The 17,746-nt window shown below is 44.0% G+C and overlaps 2 protein-coding genes across 2 annotated transcripts in view; one reads left to right on the forward strand and one right to left on the reverse strand.

Moving 5' to 3' along the window:
• The window catches only part of LOC145361219 (scavenger receptor cysteine-rich type 1 protein M130-like), a 237,407-nt gene that overhangs the window by 147,782 nt on the left and 71,879 nt on the right, over positions 1 to 17,746 (reverse strand). The gene's annotated exons all lie outside the window — the stretch shown is intronic.
• LOC145361197 (uncharacterized) lies at positions 240 to 15,602 on the forward strand. The gene is made up of 5 exons (XM_080216837.1): positions 240 to 324; positions 1,973 to 2,245; positions 3,373 to 3,377; positions 3,572 to 3,713; positions 14,722 to 15,602. The coding sequence occupies exons 1-5, from the start codon at positions 240 to 242 to the stop codon at positions 15,600 to 15,602; spliced, it is 1,386 nt and encodes a 461-aa protein (XP_080072963.1).

Below are 17,746 nucleotides of genomic sequence, written 5' to 3' on the forward strand. Positions count from 1 at the left end.
AGGTCCAAGGATGCGGGATTGTTCAGAACCTGAGAGCAACAGACTCGCATTTTACAACATCGGGTTAGGGTCTGAGAACAGTCGATTGAATGGTTCAACAGCGGATCAGAATCTGAGAACAACTGATTGGGAAGTTAAACAAAATGGATGAGTATCTGAATATAACCGCTTGGAATGTTATAGCATCGGACAGATCTTTATCCGGGGCTCTTTTCGTTCTTTTTAAATTTTACGAAACTATGTCACCGTTATGGCGGTTCGAATGCATCCTTAAAGTTATTCAAGCTGGTTACTACCCACTTCTCGCGATCATTGGTGTACCGAGTAAGTAGTTATAACCATTTATTATTTTTTTCTGAGCAATGTTGAACGAACTTGATTTGGTCTTTACTGATGAAGAATCATCCAGACTCGGAGTGTTGCTCCTCTCCTCTCTCCACACACGCTGTCAGACTTGTTGAGATTTGCCAGCATTTTCTGTTTTTGATTCAGATTCAAAAACAATAGAACTTGATTTAATACAGTTTTGCTTGTACGTCGATTCGATTTTGGGAAAACTGCATGTATTGTCCTCAGTTATCCTTACAATCTGTGTGTTCAGGCTCAGTGATTCCATTCCTCTCGCAGGGTCTCTCCTTTGACACTTAACTAAGTTTAAATCACATATCCTCTCAAACATCCATGTCGCTCCATGGCATCTTGGTAATATCATCATTATATTGCATAGAAAAAAATGTAACGTGATGTCAAACTCTCCGGAGAGGTAACATTCCCACCTTCTCTCGTCTGTCCATGTAACTGATTCACCCCTGTTCCCTGGAACAATTTGTGTTTACTATGATGTATATGATTCAGAAAGTTCAGATACTCCTTCAACCCTGTTTTGTACAAATTCAAAGCCATGCATCCGCCGACCGTCAGAAAGCCTGCTGTAACACGCTCCGAAAGTGTGATGAGGGTGCTTAAAACAGTCAGAATCTCGGTGCCAACTTGGCATCCAAAATATCACCCAACCTCATATGTGTGTCGGTGCCATGGCCATCCATGTCCAGATCTGTAAGCATCTGAACTTTGCCAGTCTCACCTCATCTGTTTCTGGAAGCAAACCCTTGATGTTGTTACATCCATGTTTGGATGTTTGTAAATACTCCTGCCTTACCACTCGCATTCTGGTCTCCAAAATATTGGTTTTACATCAGGATGTTAGTCGGCCATAGGTGACTTTGATGTCTAGGTGTTGCAGTGTAGACCAACCAGCTTTTATTTCTATCCCCTTCATAGCCTTCATGAACCTATACTCTGTTCTGTGGGAAATGAAGGCAAGTAACCCATGTACCTCAACACCCTCTTGTCTCGCTGTGCAGCAGACTTATGAATCCTCTTGTATGCACAGCACATTCTATCCGGCTGTTTGCACTCCCAGCATTCTACTGTTCATTATGCATGCGTTTGTTTGACCACCAAAAATGCATCGGTTTGCAGTTCTCAAGTATCAATTATATTTTTCACTCTTTAATAAACTGGGCAACCATTCTATGTGATTGTTTAATCATTCTTACTGTTGTCCCGATTGGAAATTTGGATGTCTTCTGCCAGTTTATTGATAATAACCTCAGTGTTTATGAGTATATGTATTAATGTTCACTGTAAACCATAAAAAAAAACTACTCGTATTATTGCTTCACATCACTGGACGCAGTTTTCTAGTATAAGCAACAGCTTCAATATGATATTTTGAATCATTGATATTCATGTCTAATTTTCTTAGTGGTCTTGATCCCATGTGTAATTAACTTACTGATTAGTTTCCCGTGCAGAATCTTGCTGAAATCCTTGCTGAATGCCAGTTAGTTTGCAGCAACTACCGTGCCCTACATCTACTTGTTTGACAATGCAATCAGTACTCATTTGATGTGGTCATTTTGCTTTGCGCCTGATTGCGAGTAACCAAGTTTATTTCCCTTCCCCACAGTTAATATGCTGACAATTGTGATCCTGTCCCGAGGAAATTGTGGTCTTTCTAAATGTGTGACACGCTACCTTATCGCCATGGCAGCGGCGGATCTAACGGTTGTTATATTCGACCTCATTTTGAGACAAATTCCAATCGTTTTTCGGAAGCAATTTCATTTCCTGTTCTCCATCCCCATGTGCAACATTCACGCCGTCCTTCTTTATTCTTCCACCGACTGTTCTGTCTGGTTCACTGTCACTTTCACTGTCGATCGATTTGTAGCCATTTGCTGTAAGCAGCTGAAAACAAAATATTGCACCGAGAAAACAGCAGCAATTGTTTTAGGAACAGTGACTACACTGAGCTGTTTGAAAGACACTTCCTGGTATTTTATGCAGGCAGAAACGTACTGGGAGGGAAACCAACCGTGGTTTTGTGACATACCCCTGACCAATGTATTTTCTTTCGTCTGCGGAATAATTGAATTTATTCATTACATTCTGAACCCAGCAGTCCCTTTTGTCCTGATTTTGCTGCTTAATGTTTTCACCATAAGACACATATTAGTTTCCAGCAGAGCCCGAAGAAGACTGCGGGCTCACAACAGTGGGCAGAGTTCCAGAGACCCAGAGATGGAGGTTCGAAGGAAATCAATCATTTTACTCTTTGTTATTTCGGCCAATTTCATTATATTATGGTCCGTGTTCATGGTTTATTCGATATGGAGGCGGATGTATTATTTAGGATATGTATCTATGTATCTACATTGGTTTGTACAGGAATTGGGTTTCATGCTTCAGCTTCTGAGTTGCTGCACAAATACATGTATTTATGCAGTGACACAGACAAAATTCAGAGAGCAATTGAAAATCACTTTGACAAATCCCTTTAATCTCTAAGTCAATGGCGGATATCACTGAATCAAGTATTTTGAAATGTTGCATCAAATCTACTGATGGGCACATGCTGCTGTTCTGATACTGGGGGAGGGCTGCACCGCATATTCCAGGCAAAATGCTGAATGGATGGAATGAAATAGCACATAAATAAGGGGGAGGGAAGAGTTGCTGCATAAATAGCATTGCAGGTATTGCTGATGTATGAAAAATACATTGGGACTTTTGGGCATTTACTAGTTGAACTGTTGAGTGGGTGTGTTACATCAGGAACAATGACTGGGGGATGGTATATCTTGCACTGTGGCAAGAAGGAAGCGTACATGTACTTGTTAGAATGGTCTGGTCGAGATACAGACAACTCAGATATCAGAGGGGCTGACATGGTTGCTTCACTGTAGCATGTTGTACCAGCTGCAGAGTTGGAGACGGCTGGCCATGTGAGGAGACTTGGAACATACGGAATATCATACCTTATTTTCTGAAATTTGTAGCTTACTGATGTAAATGTTTTTTTTTCAGCCGCGGTAGGTAGCAAATTTAGTTCTTTTTTTCTTTCCCGCCTAATTCCATATGCTTTAGATAAGCTGTCAGCAGTAAATTTGCTTTCAGTTTCTCATCATTAGCCGAAGTGAAAATGAGTATTGAAGTTGAAAAATAGAGGCTTGAGATGCATTTAATTTAAATCAAGTCCCGTTAGTTTTATTGATTAACTCCACAGAGTTGGAGCTTCCACTCCACAATGGAGTTTGGAGGTGACAAATTCCGTAATCATCAGCCGTGTGTCTCGTCCATCTTCTACCTAGTGTGGAAGATTTGGAAGACCATGAGCAAAACCAGAGCTCCAGCTGATGATTCAATCGGTATCAACTGGTCAAATTTCCCTCTGATAATGAGGGTACTCCAGCTTAAAACACTGCACTGGGAGCATCTCTCTAGCCTGTGCGGAAAGTAAAAACTAACTTCAAAGGTTGAATACAAAACAATTCTGACATTACATTGCCCTCTGACGTCACGTTGCCCTGAACCAAGAATTAATCACTGGGATTCAACTGTGCTGGACACACCATGACATGTATGTGCTGGAGCAAGGCATGCATTCGAAGCGGATGTTCTACTCCAACTCAGTCTTGTGAGTGCACTCCTGAAAGGGAACAGAATTTAAAAAAGTTTCACTGAAAAAAAATGAAAGTCCCCGTGAAGCAGAAAAATCATATAAAGCCACTTGGTGGAGAAAAATAAAACTGCTTAGAGAAAAAAAAATGTTGGATCACTTGGCAGGCAAAAGATAAACTGGACACTATCACTGGGAAGCTGCAGAGGTTGACTCAAGGCTGCAGAAAGAATGCAAATAACTCAAACGTGCTTCTGTGTTCAAATCTTTAGAGAGTATTGAACACAATCATGAATATATGGAGATTCAGTAATTTTAAATGTGCCCACGCAACCACAGGGAGAATGTACAAACTCCCACAGACACCGGCCCAAATCCATGTATCTGCACAGCTAGTAGTGATAGTCACTGAGCTGTTGTGGTGCCCATCTGCTGGTCCAGGTTTAAGCACACACAACGACGTGAAGTACTAGGCCACTCTCGAAACATCCAAGAGCAGCCCACGCACGACCCACCGTGTGCATGCCCCTCATTGGACAACAAGGTGGACCGACACACCTGTGGATTAAAAGAGACAAACATTAGCATGTAATATTACATTTCCAGTATCGTCCCGAGGCTCTGACCCTTTTTAAAACCATCGCCTGTAACCCTCCATCCCTGTTTCACTCATGTGCCTATCTAAGTAAACCTTAAACAAGTCCAGCGTGCCTGCCTCCACCACCTTACTTGGTAGTGCATTCCAGACCCCCACGACCCTCTGTGTGAAAAACCTCCCTCTAGTATCCAAATTATACTTCTCCCCCCTCAGCCTAAGCTCGTGACCCCTCATGATATTTGTCTCCCATTTAGGAAAAAGCCTGCCACTGTTGACTCTATCTGTACCTTTCATTATTTTATACACCTCTATCAGATGCTCCCTTAATCTCCGTCTTTCTGAGGAGAAAAGCCCCAGTTTACCCAATCTTTCCTCATATCCCAATCCTTCCATACCAGGCAGCAACCTGGTAAACCTCCTCTGCACTCTCCCCAGAGTCTCCACGCCCTTCCGGTAGTAAGGTGACCAGAACTGGACGCAGTACTCCAAATGCGGCCTAACCAACATTCTGTACAACTGAAGCATTAGACACCAGCTCTATACCCCTTCCTGTAAAGGCTAGCATTCCGTAAGATTTCTTCGCAACCTTCTCCACCTGGGTTGCCACCTTCAGACACTTGTGCACCTGCACTCCCAGGTCCCTCTGCATTCCTATACTCTTAATTGGTCTACCTTTTATCATGTAACTCCTCCCTGCATTATTCCTTCCAAAATGCATCACCTCGCATTTGTCAGGATTCAATGCCCAGCATACTAGCCTATCTATATCCTGCTGTGTCACCTGACAATCTTCCTCACTATCCATCAATCCTGCCATCTTGGTGTCATCTGCAAATTTGCTGATCACACCACGTACGCCCTCTTCCAAGTCATTCATATATATTACGAAGAGAAGAGGTCCCAGTACTGAGCCCTGCAGCACACCACTGTTGACAGACCTCCAGCTAGAAAAGGACCCTTCCACTACTAAACTGCCTCCTGTTGCCCAGCCAGTTTACAATCCTTCTAGATACCTGTCCCTGTATCCCATGTGCCTTAACCTTTTCTACCAGCCTACCGTGAGGGACTTTGTCAAACGCCTTACTGAAATCCATGTAGACGACATCAACGGCTCGTCCATCATCAACTGTTTTTGTCACCTCCTCAACAAATTCTACCAGATCCCTAAGGGAAGACCTCCCCTGAACAAAGCCATGCTGCGTATCCCTAATCAGATCACAGCACTCCAAATGCTTATACATCCTATCCCAAACAATTTTTCCAACAATTTTCCTACCACCGATGTCAAACTCACTGGCCTATAATTACCAGGGTTATCCCGACTGCCCTTTTTAAACAGCGGTACCACATTAGCTATCCTCCAGTTCTCTGGGACCTCACCTGTGTCCAAAGAAGAGACAAAGATTTGTGTCAGAGGCCCAGCAATTTCATCTCTCACCTCCCTAAGCAGCCTGGGATAAATACCATCAAGCCTCGGAGGTTTATCAGTTTTTATGCTACCTAAAAACCCTAACACTTCCTCCCTCGTAATGGATATTTCCATCAACTGATCTACAGCTCCCTCCAAGACATTACACGACACCAAACCCCTCTCCTTCGTGAATACCGACGCAAAGTATTCATTCAGGATCTCCCCCATTCCCTCAGACTCAGTGCATAGCTCCGCTCCTTTGTCCCTAAGAGGACCAATTTTCCCTCTAACCACTCTCTTGTTCCTAATATAAGAGTAAAATTCCTTTGGATTTTCCTTAATCCTATCAGCCAAAGCAATTTCATGCCCCCTTTTCGCCCTTCTAACTCTCCTTTAACCTCCCTCCTGCTCTCTCTATATTCCTCCAGCGCTCTCTCTGTTCCCAGTTGTTTGGACCTAACATATGCCGCTCTTTTCTTCCTGACCAAGTCCTCAATATCCCCTGCAATCCACGGCTCTCTAATCCTGCCTTTCCCATCCTTCCTCTTTACCGGCACATGCCTTTCCTGCAACATTATCAGTTTGCCCTTGAAATCCTCCCACTTGCCAACCGTGTACTTGCCCGCGAACAACCTCTCCCAATCAGTGTCCTTCAGCTCCTTCCTAATCCGGCTATAGCTCACCTTCCCGCAGTTCGGAACCCTCCCCTTCGGGCGGCACTCATCCTTTTCCATTTTTATCCTGAAGTAGACAGACTTGTGGTCACTGTTAGCCACATGTTCGCCAACTGCAACCTCAACCACCTGCCCTGGCACATTACCCAACACTAAATCCAGTATAGCCCCCTCCCTAGTCGGGCTAGTTACGCACTGCTCCAAGAACCCTTCCAACACACATTTTACAAACTCCTCCCCATCCGTACCTCCAGCTGTAGGCACCTTCCAATCCACTCCAGGAAGATTAAAATCACCCACTCCAACCACCCTATTATTTCTGAATCTATCTAAAATGTCTCTACAAATGGTTTCCTCCACTGTCCTTGGGTTGTTGGGTGGCCTAGAGTATACCCCTAGCATCGTAATCTCTGCTTTTCTATTCCTCAATTCCACCCACAGCGACTCAAACCCTAACTCCTCCATATTGTCCTGTCTCTGCACTGCTGTGATGTGCTCCTTAAGTAACAATGCCACCCCACCACCTCTCTTCAACCCTCCTCTGTCACACCTAAAACACTTATACCCAGGAAGATTCAGCTGCCAGTCCTGCCCTTCCTTTAACCAAGTCTCCGTCACTGCCACCACATCTAAACTCCTCACAAACATCAAGGCCCTAAGCTCATCCGTTTTACCCATTACACTCCTCGCATTAAAACAGATGCAATCCAATCCTCCAGGCCCACTTGGATCCTCATTTTCCCTGATAATATTCCTTTCAACCAAACCTACCCTGTCACCCAACTCACTCCCTATCCCAGTGCCGAATGAGCTATCAGTCTCAACCCCACCACCCCCCCCCCATTAGTTTAAACACTGCCTAAACACTCCAGCTAACCTCCCAGTTAAGATATTTGTCCCCCTCCCATGTAAATGTTCCCCATCCCTCCTATACAGTTGCCCTTCCCTCACAAATACTTCCCAGTGATCGACAAAAGTAAAGCCCTCTACCTTGCACCAATCCCTCAGCCATGCATTCAGCTGCATGATCTCATTATTCCTTGGCCTGCTGGTACTAGGCAGCAGCCCAGAGAATGCCACCCTGGAGGTCCTGCTCTTCAGTTTGGCCCCCAACTCCCTGAATTGCCTACGTACATGTCCCCCCCCCTCCCCTACTCTGCCTTCCTACGTCCTTTTCTCCTACGTGTATAATTACTTCAGCGCGGGTCCCCTCACCCTTCAAAATTCCCTCTATTCTCTCTGATACGTCCTGTACCCCTGCTCCAGGGAGGCAGACTACCATCCTGGAGTCAGGCTTTTGCCCACAGAACCACCTATCAATTCCTTTGACCCTCCCATTCCCCACCACTATCTCATTGCCAGCCCCCTTCCTTCCCTCTGAATCATTCTGGCCCTCCTGTCTTTCCTTTTGTACCCCTGTCAATGCCTTTTGGGGGGCCACTGGGGTGGTCTTTGGACCAGGACTATTCTTATTCTTCTTCTTCCTCCTCCTCCTAACAGTTACCCACCCATCCTGTCCCCGAGGCCCTGGGACCTCCACTTGTTCATGGTTCCTAGCCATTAACTTCTCATTCTCCCTAACCAGAAATGCATCCTCGAAAGACAGCTCCAGTTTCCTGACCCGGGCCCTCAAACACTGCAGCTCTAAACACTTGACGCAGATGTGGGCCTTCAGGAGACGTGATGCCTCCAGGAACTCCCACATATGGCACCTAAGCGCTTCCCCATAGCCCCTGACCTTGGAATTATATACAACGAAATGCAACACAGGGAAGATGGAACCAGCAACTCACCTAGCCAAAGCCAAAGCCAAAGCCTTATAGCTCTCACTCAGCTCCCACTCACTCCGCTGCCCACTGCCTATTACTGCCTTCTTTTTATACCCCCACTACCGCTCTCCCTTCCCGACTCGCCCCTCGCCTAACTTCCGCTACGGAAATAAAAAAAGTACTCCCAGAAGACCCCGCGAACCGGAAATGAAGTCAAAAGCTTTGAAAGTAAATCCAACACTCACCACAGCCACCAGGTACACTGCTCCGGAGATCAATGAGGACAAGGGCCAACCGACTCAAGAACATTTTTCTTTTTCCATGCTGCCATCTGACAATCTGCATCGCGTTAATTTGATCTTTCTCTGCACCCTGGCTATGAATGTGACACTGCATCCTGCCAGAATCATTCCCCTCGCCATGAACGTTATGCTGTGCAAGAAACAGCACTATTCACTGTGTACCACTGCATGTGACAATTACAAATCAAAATTAAAGTGTGTTGCAATGGAGGAGGACAGGCATAGAGGCTCAGAACTGCACAATGTTATTGGGAGCCTCGACATTTCTTTGCTACTTTGAAAAAAGTTTCAATGTTGTTGACATTCCCGGCACATCCCGCAAATGTCTGTAGAAAGATACTAGTCGGTTGAGGGTGAGTTTAGGAGGCTGTCATTGAAGTGGAAAGGAATGAACTTCCGCACAAACTCCAGCAATCACGGAGCCAGGTCTCTGACTGCCACCAGTCTGAGCCCCCATGGGGCAGGAGCAGGTCAAACTGGTGATTGTTCGACTCGGGCTTAGTCAGTGAGTAAGAATGTAGTTTGTTTAGCAAGTGAGAGGCAAAAATATAGGTTGGGGAGAATTTGTTGTGTTTAGATCTTTGACTGATCGTATTGCTGCAGTAAGGATGATTTGAGCGTCTGGGTTGCTGTGATGTGGTGGGCTTTATGTAGTGACATTCAGTGTTGTATGTTTAGAGAGTCAATGGGTTTTTATGCAGGAATGTTTTACTCTGCCGAGGGTAAATGATGGGATTCTAATTTTATATAAAGCGTCTGTTGTGGTTTATTTTCTGTTGTAGTAGGGAGATTTTCGGGTTTATCGTGCTGAGTCTGGTGGCAAATTAAACGGTATTTGTGTTCATGTGCATGCGCACTGCCGTTTTTTAAATGCCCGAACCTGTGCCTTGCTTTATTATTAAGGAGGGCATAGTTACATTAACTTCATTTCAATTCATTGGATTTCTCCGATATCTCTGGGTTTTTCAAATGGGCATCGATGTTAATAGGCTGGCCATCACGACAGGAGCCAACAAATGGGGTAACCGCAGGATAAATACATCTTGGAATGAAGTTTTGCGTTTGACAGGTCGGTGACTTTCATGTCGTTGTCGACACGCCCAAAATCATTGTTTATAAATTGGGCAAATGTGAAGTTAACTGAAATTGGACGAGTGTTTCTTTTTCACACTAGCCATGGTCCTATGCTGATTGAAAATCAATCATGAATTCAAAACTCTAACAAAGGAATAACTCGAACATTTAGTGGTAATTGTGATATAGGGACCATTTTGAAAGATCCGGCATGAGCACAGGATGGACCACGTCCCCATCCATACACGTGGCCTCCTGTAAAGCGATAGAGGAGCTGCACACGTCAAAGCTTCGAAGACAGGATGCTGGAAGGAGTTTCCGGTTCTAAACATCGACTAATGTTCAGTGTACACCTAGAAAGATAGAAATAGGGACACCTCATATAGATCTATATTTTATGACTATTGACAGTGACTGTTGGATATTGGGAAAAAGACAACAAAGTCGAAAATTGCTACTAACAATGTCACTTAATCGCGTCAATATCGCTGTTTACGGGAGGATGTGACTCTCATATATGGGTCTTGACAGAAATCAGCAACGGTGCAATAAATGAAAACTGCTGAACTCGGATCATTGTTGTTCTTTGTTCTTTGTATAACGATGACTTGACTAAGTTCACCAGACACAATTTTCAATTAATATATTTGTGTCAATGTCCATTGATTAAGGTATTTTCTTCCAATCAAACAATCCTCATGTATTTAATTGTGTCCTCTCGAACTTCCAACATAAGTAACAATAGACCAACAGCCTGAATTAGCATGTTTCATACCCTTTAATCTCTCCATTAAAAAATGACAAACATTCATTTCCTCAAAATAGTCTGGACAACTCGCATAACCTATCACTTTGGACAGATTTGCCAGTGCATCCAACATTTCCATATTGTTTTCCTCAGCAGTCCTATGTTATTCTACCACTTGTTGTTCCAGATTACGAAGGTACAAACTGGATAGTAAGGGGATAACAGTTTGTTCAGTCATTCTAACTAATGTAATTCTCCCCAGGACCCAACTGTGCCTCTGGAGAGATTGCGACGTCTATTAATAGGTCGAGGAATGAGGGATGGTTCAGAATCTGACAGCAGCAGACTAATATAGAACAACATCGGGTGAGGATCTGAGAATAGTCGATCGATTGGTTCAACAGAGGATCAGAATCTGAGAAGAACTGATTGGAAAGTTAAACAAAATGGATGAAAATCTGAACGCAACATCTTGGAATGTTCCAGCAACGGACAGAGCTCTATCCGTGGCTCTTTTCTGTCTTTTTACATTTTACGAAAACATGTCACCGTTATGGCGGCTCGAATGCATCCTTAAAGTTATTCAAGCTGGTTACTATCCATTTCTCGCTCTCATTGGCGTGCCACGTAAGTAGTTATAATCATTTCTTATTTCTATTAACAGTATTGAACTGCAGTGTTTGAGTGTTCACCGATGGAGGATCATCCAGGTTTGGAATATTGCATCTATTCTCTCCCCACAGAAGCTGCCGGAATTTCTGAGATTTCCCAGCATTTTCTGCTCCTGTTTCAAATTCCAGAATCCACATATTTTGTTTCAATATTATATGAAATTATTTTCGATTAGCTTTTGGGAACATTGTGTCCATTGTCTTGAGTTATCCTCACAATCCTTGTTTTCATAGATTCCAGTCCTCTCTGAATGGAACAGCTGAGGTCGCCCCTTTGACATTGAACTGAGTTTAAATCCATATCCTGTCAACTCTGCACAGCTTTGAGATAGCTCTTCAATTCTATTTCATCCAATCTTAAAGCATTGCATTCATCTACAATCAGAAAAAAAAAACTGCCGTAACACTCTCTGAAAGTGTGCTGAGGATGTGCTATTCAGAAGCAAACTCGGTGCCAATTTGGCGTACAAAATGCATCCAAAGTCGTATGTCTGCCGTCAGCATGACCGTTCATGTCCAGCTTTTTATTTAGCTCCCTGAACTTTGCCTCTTCCCTGTGTCACCTCATCTGATGCTTGAAGCAATGCATGATTTTTTGTTTAATATCAAATCGTGCATATTCGAAAACACTCCTGCCTTAACCACTCACAACCTTGCCTACAACATATCAGAGTTATACATCAGGTTGCTGTCTGTCTCCATATCACCCATATTGTCGATTATCCAAGAACTTGCTGATACCGTGGGTCCTGGTCAATTATTCGGGTCGTAGAATATTCGAATTTAAAGTGACTTTTCAGGCCATTGTACCTGTACCAGCCATCAATCAACTGTTCATTACAATCTAATTTCTCTCCACTTGGCCTGTAGCTTTGTTTGGTGTGTTGATTGAAATGCCCATCTTAATGCTTCATAAAGGTTCTGAAGTTACCATTTTATCATCCATATAGACAGCGAGTTCCAGATTCCCACTGCCTTCCCGCTTAGAAAGGAGAGCACAGATAGAGGGCACAGCCTCAAGATAAGGCGCGGGGGCGGGGGGCGGGGTGCGCAGTTTAGATCAGAGTTGAGGAGGAACTTCTTCTCTCAAAGGGTGGTGAATCTCTGAAATTCTCTCCCCGTTGAAGAGGTGAGGCTACCTCGCTGAATATATTTAAGTCACGGGTAGACAGGTTTTTGATAGACAAGGGAATTAATAGTTAAGGGGAGAAAGCGCTTTTCATCAAATCCACGAATTTTCCGGCAACATTCCTTTAATCTCTGTCCCTAGTAATTGAACCCTCTTCTTGGGGTGACAGTTCCTTCTGATCTACAATTGTTATGCCTCTAGCGATGTTCCACACTTCAATCAATTATCTGCTCAACCTTATTTACTGCAACAATAAAAAAACCCAGCCAAACCTTCACTCTTCATATCTGAAATGACTTAACATAGGCAATCGCCTGGAAATTCTCTATTGCATCCTGTGGAATGCAATCAAATGAGCCTCCCCAGCATGGTGAAGAGAACTGCTCACAGTTCTCCAATTGTGGGCTGACGGTGCAGTCATATCCTTCCTGCACTAAAGCTCTGTTTTGTGGCTAATGAAGGCAAGTGATGCAAGGACATTTGGTTCCCTCTTAACTACCTGTCCCACAGCCTTATAGATCTTCGTACATGCACCTCACATGTGATGTGACACAGGCTGATACCGGAGATGAGGGGGTTAGCCTATGAAGAGAGACTAAATAGACTGGGCCTGTACTCGTTGGAGTTTAGAAGGTTGAGGGGGGATCTTATAGGGACGTATAAGATAATGAAGGGGATGGATAGGGTAGAGGTAGACAGATTCATCCCGCTTAGAAAGGATAACAGGACTAGAGGGAACAGCCTCAAGATAAGGGGGGGGGGGGGGGGGGGGGACAGTTTAGATCGGAGTTGAGGAGGAACTTCTTCACTCAAAGGCTGTTAAATCTCTGGAATTCTCTGCCCGTTTAAGTGATGGAGGCTACCTCGCTGAATATATATATATATGTCACCGGTCGATAGTTTTCTGATACACAGGTGAATTAATAGTTATGGGGAGAAAGCGGGAAAGTGGAACTCATCACTTCAGATCAGCCATGATCTTATTGAATAGCGGGGCAGGCTCGAGGGGCTAAATGGCCTACTCCTGCTCCTATTTCTTATGTTCTTATTTTCTTATGTACATTCCACCTGGCTCTTTTGTTTTCTTGCACCCTTACATTCATTGCACATTCGTGGATTTCATGAAAAGTGCTTTCTCCCCATATAATCATATAATCCCCATATAATCAGGGATCTGTTTTGGGGCCACTGTTGTTTGTAATCTTTATTAATGATCTGGGTGAGGGTATAGTTGGGTGGATTAGTAAATTTGCTGATGACACCAAAGTCGGAGGTGTGGTAGATTGTGAGGAAGGGTGTCATAGTCTGCAGGGAGACTTAGATAGGTTGCAGAGCTGGGCAGAGAGGTGGCGGATGGAATTTAATGCGGAGAAGTGTGAGGTAATTCACTTCGGTAGAAGCAACAGATGTGTCGAGTATAGGGCTAACGGGAGGACTTTGAATAGTGTGGATGAACAGAGGGATCTAGGTGTATGTGTACATAGATCCCTGAAAGTTGGGAATCAAGTAGATAAGGTTGTTAAGAAGGCGTCCGGTGTCTTGGCGTTTATTGGCAGGGGGATTGAATTTAGGAGTCGCAGCGTCATGTTGCAACTGTACACTACTCTGGTGCGGCCGCACTTGGAGTACTGTGTGCAGTTCTGGTCCCCACATTACAAGAAGGATGTGGAGGCTTTGGAGAGGGTGCAGAGGAGGTTTACTAGGATGTTGCCTGGTATGGTGGGGAGGTCCTATGGGAGAGACTGAGGGATTTAGGGTTGTTTTAGTGGGTCATTGTTTTTGTAACTGGTCGGCGCAACATCGTGGGCCGAAGGGCCTGTTCTGCGCTGTAATGTTCTATGTTCTATAACTATTAATTCCCTTGTTGGAAGGTAAAACATGCATTTGTTCACAGTTCTCAAGTTGAAATTTGCCAAGCTTTTATCAAGCTGGCCAACACCTCTGTATGATTCCGTAATGTTCCACACAACTGATACATTATAAATTTGCAAATCTTCTGTGAACGCACTGTCCACACCTTCATTGTTAACGTGCACATGGTTCATGTTCACTACAAGCAACAAAGTGCCTCTCTGAATCATTGTTTCATAACACTGCACGTAGGTTTCTGTAAAAGAATCAGATTCAAATATGATCCACTGACTCCTGCACATTCCTGTCTAATTTGTCGATTGTCCTTGTTCACATGTGTTCTGAACTGACTGATCTGTTTTCCATGCGGGATCCTGCCAAAATCTAAATCCTACAGAAATCCAGTTAGAATGCATCAACTGCAGCGCACTACATTTGCACATTTGGCAATGCAATTAGTATTCAATCAATGTGGTAATTTGGGTTTGAACATGATTGTGAGTAACCGCGTTTCTTTCACTTCCCCACAGTTAATTTACTGACAATTGTGATCCTGTCCCGAGGAAAATGTGGTCTTTCTAAATGTGTGACACGCTACCTTATTGCCATGGCAGCAGCGGATCTAATGGTTGTTATATTCGACCTCATATTGAGGCACATTCCAATCGTTTTTAAGGAGCAATTTCAATTCCTGTTGTCCATCCCCACATGCAACATTCACGCCGTCTTTCTTTTTGCAGCCACCGACTGTTCTGTCTGGTTCACTGTCACTTTCACTGTCGATCGATTTATAGCGATTTGCTGCAAAGAGCTAAAAACAAAATATTGCACTGAGAAAACAGCGACTGTTGTTTTAGGGACAGTGACAACATTGAGTTGCTTAAAAAACATTTCCTGGTATTTTATGCTCACAGACGAGTATTGGGGGGGAAACCAACCTTGGTTTTGTTGGGTACGCATCAAGGATATGGCTTCTTTGGTCTGGGGAACAATTGAGTTTCTTCATTATATTTTAACCCCGGCAGTCCCTTTTGTCCTGATTTTGCTCCTTAATCTTTTCACCGTCAGACACATTGTCCTGTCCAGCAGAGCCCGCAGAAGACTCCGGGCTCACAACAGTGGGGAGAGCTCCAAAGACCCAGAGATGGAAGTTCGAAGGAAATCAATCATTTTACTGTTTGTTATTTCAGCCAATTTCATTATATTATGGTCGGTGATTATGCTATTTACGATATGGAACCGGATGGATTATTTGGGATATGAATACATGTATCTCCATTGGTTTGTGCAGGAATTGGGATTCATGATGCAGCTTCTGAGTTGTTGCACAAATACTTGCATTTATGCAGTGACACAGACAAAATTCAGAGATCAGTTGAAGAATACCTTGAAAAATCCCTTTAATCTGTAATTCATTGACGGGCATAACGGAATCAAAACAATTGGAAATGTTTCTTTCAATGTAATGATCGGTATGTGCTGCTGTTCTGATGGTTGGCTCGAGGCTGATTTTAATTTTCTCTGGCATAGTGTGGCCCCATTCTTATTAGAAGATACTATGATTTGATAGTCACCAATTGGGCATAAAATAAATAGAAAATAGCTTCAGGAAGTGAAATATGAATGTCAGGTAACCAGGAACAGCAGAGAAATATATGAAGTTCCTCAGTTATGACGTTTTGATTTATTAAGTTCTGTGGTGTCGGGAATTTGAAGTGATACCAGGTGCATCAGGAGAATGGATTAACATTTAATATTGCAGCATGGCTCATAATTGGTGGTGCACTATTGGATATGGCCAATTATAGTCTGGTGAAGTTGATGTTGCAGGAAAACAGTCTGATGTAACATCTGCAGCAAGGAACTGGGCCGATATTACAAGTGCTTTGTCTGTTGTGATATTGCTGCGTTTCATAAGGTTTATTAATTAGCGCCAGGAATCGGCAAAAAATAACACTGCAATGGAGTTACTGTGTTAATCCCCCAGACACCCCACTCCTGCGCCTCTTCTTTTACACTCCAGAATAGAATTAGAATGACCAAAGCACCTAACCAGCCCGTCTTTCCCAGTATGGAAGGAAATCAGAACACTCGGAGAAATTCCATGCAGACAAGCTAAGAAAGTGCAGATTCCAAACAGACATTGTCCCAAGCCTGGAATCGAACCCGGGTCCCTGGCGCTGTAAACAGCAGTGCTAACAACTGTGCCATCGTGCCGCCCCAATTGGGGAGGATTGGACGACCTATTCCTGGCAAACTGCTGAATGAAGAGACAACATCGCAGGTACATCAGGGGGAGGGAAGAGTTGCTGCATACGTAACATCAGAGGTGGTGCTAAGGTATGAAATGCATCTTGGGATATGTGGGCATACATCAGTGGTGTGGATAACTTGGTGTACTACATCATGAACAGTAACGGAGGGAATGCAGATCCTGCACCTGGGCAAGAGAGAAGGTTGTATCTCACTGTTAGAATGTGCTGGCCGAGATGTAAAAAAGGGACGGCACGATGACACGGTTAGCAGTAGTGCCTCACAGCTCCAGAGGCCTGGTTCTGTTCCTGGCTTGTATCATTTTCTGTGTGCAGTCTGCACGTTCTCACCGTGTCTGCATGGGTTTCCGCCAGGTGTTCTGCTTTCGTTCCACATTCTGAAAGACATGATGGTTTGGTTCATTGACCTGAACTGGCGCCGCACTGTGGCGATTTGGGGAATTTCACTACAATTTTACTGTGGCGTTAATGGAAGCCTTTCTTGTGAGTAATAAATAAACTTGAAACAAAAGCTTACACTGACGACGCTAAATTGTCCCTCAGTACTCAACCCAGGCAGACATTTGAAGTGACTGTTCTACTCAGAACCCGTCATGTTATGGAACCCCTGCAAGGAAATAGAGAGGGAAAAAACAAACTTCCATGAGAACGTAAAAAAACTCCGTGAAATCCCCCCCCCCCAAAAAAAATCAGAAGAAAACACACTTTTTTGGAGGAAATGACGTGGTGAGAGGAAATAAATGCTGGGTCGCTTGGCAGGCAAAATACAAATTGTCAAAGAGCATTGTGAACATGCAAAGATGGACTCTCAGCTGCAGATGCTGCGCACACACAACAAAAGTGCCTCTATATTCACACCTCTGGAAACAACCTGACACAATCATGCTGGATTCAGTTATTTAAAATATATTAGCCAGTAAGTTAGCACAGTGGTAAGCACTGCTCCCTCACAGCTCCAGGTACCAGCGTTCCATGCCCGGCTTAGGTTACTGTCTGTGTGGATCCTGCAGGTTCACCCCGTGTCTGCATGTGTTACCTGCGGCTGCCCGGTTTCCTATCACAGTCTGCAGATTTGTGGGTAAGATGCATTGACCATGTTAAATTGCCTCTCAGTGTCCCGGGATGTGTGGGTTAGACTGATTAGTGGGTTAAATATGTGGGGTCCCGTGGATAAGGCCGAAGTGAGATTGATGTCAGTAGAAACTCGATGGCCTGAATGGTTTTCTCCTGTTGTGCTGGGTTATATGGAATGGATTCTATGATATCCAAGTTCCAACCGGGA

The sequence above is a fragment of the Carcharhinus amblyrhynchos genome, chromosome 34 (assembly GCF_965287045.1).
Source record: "Carcharhinus amblyrhynchos chromosome 34, sCarAmb.v2.hapA, whole genome shotgun sequence".
NCBI lineage: Eukaryota > Metazoa > Chordata > Chondrichthyes > Carcharhiniformes > Carcharhinidae > Carcharhinus > Carcharhinus amblyrhynchos.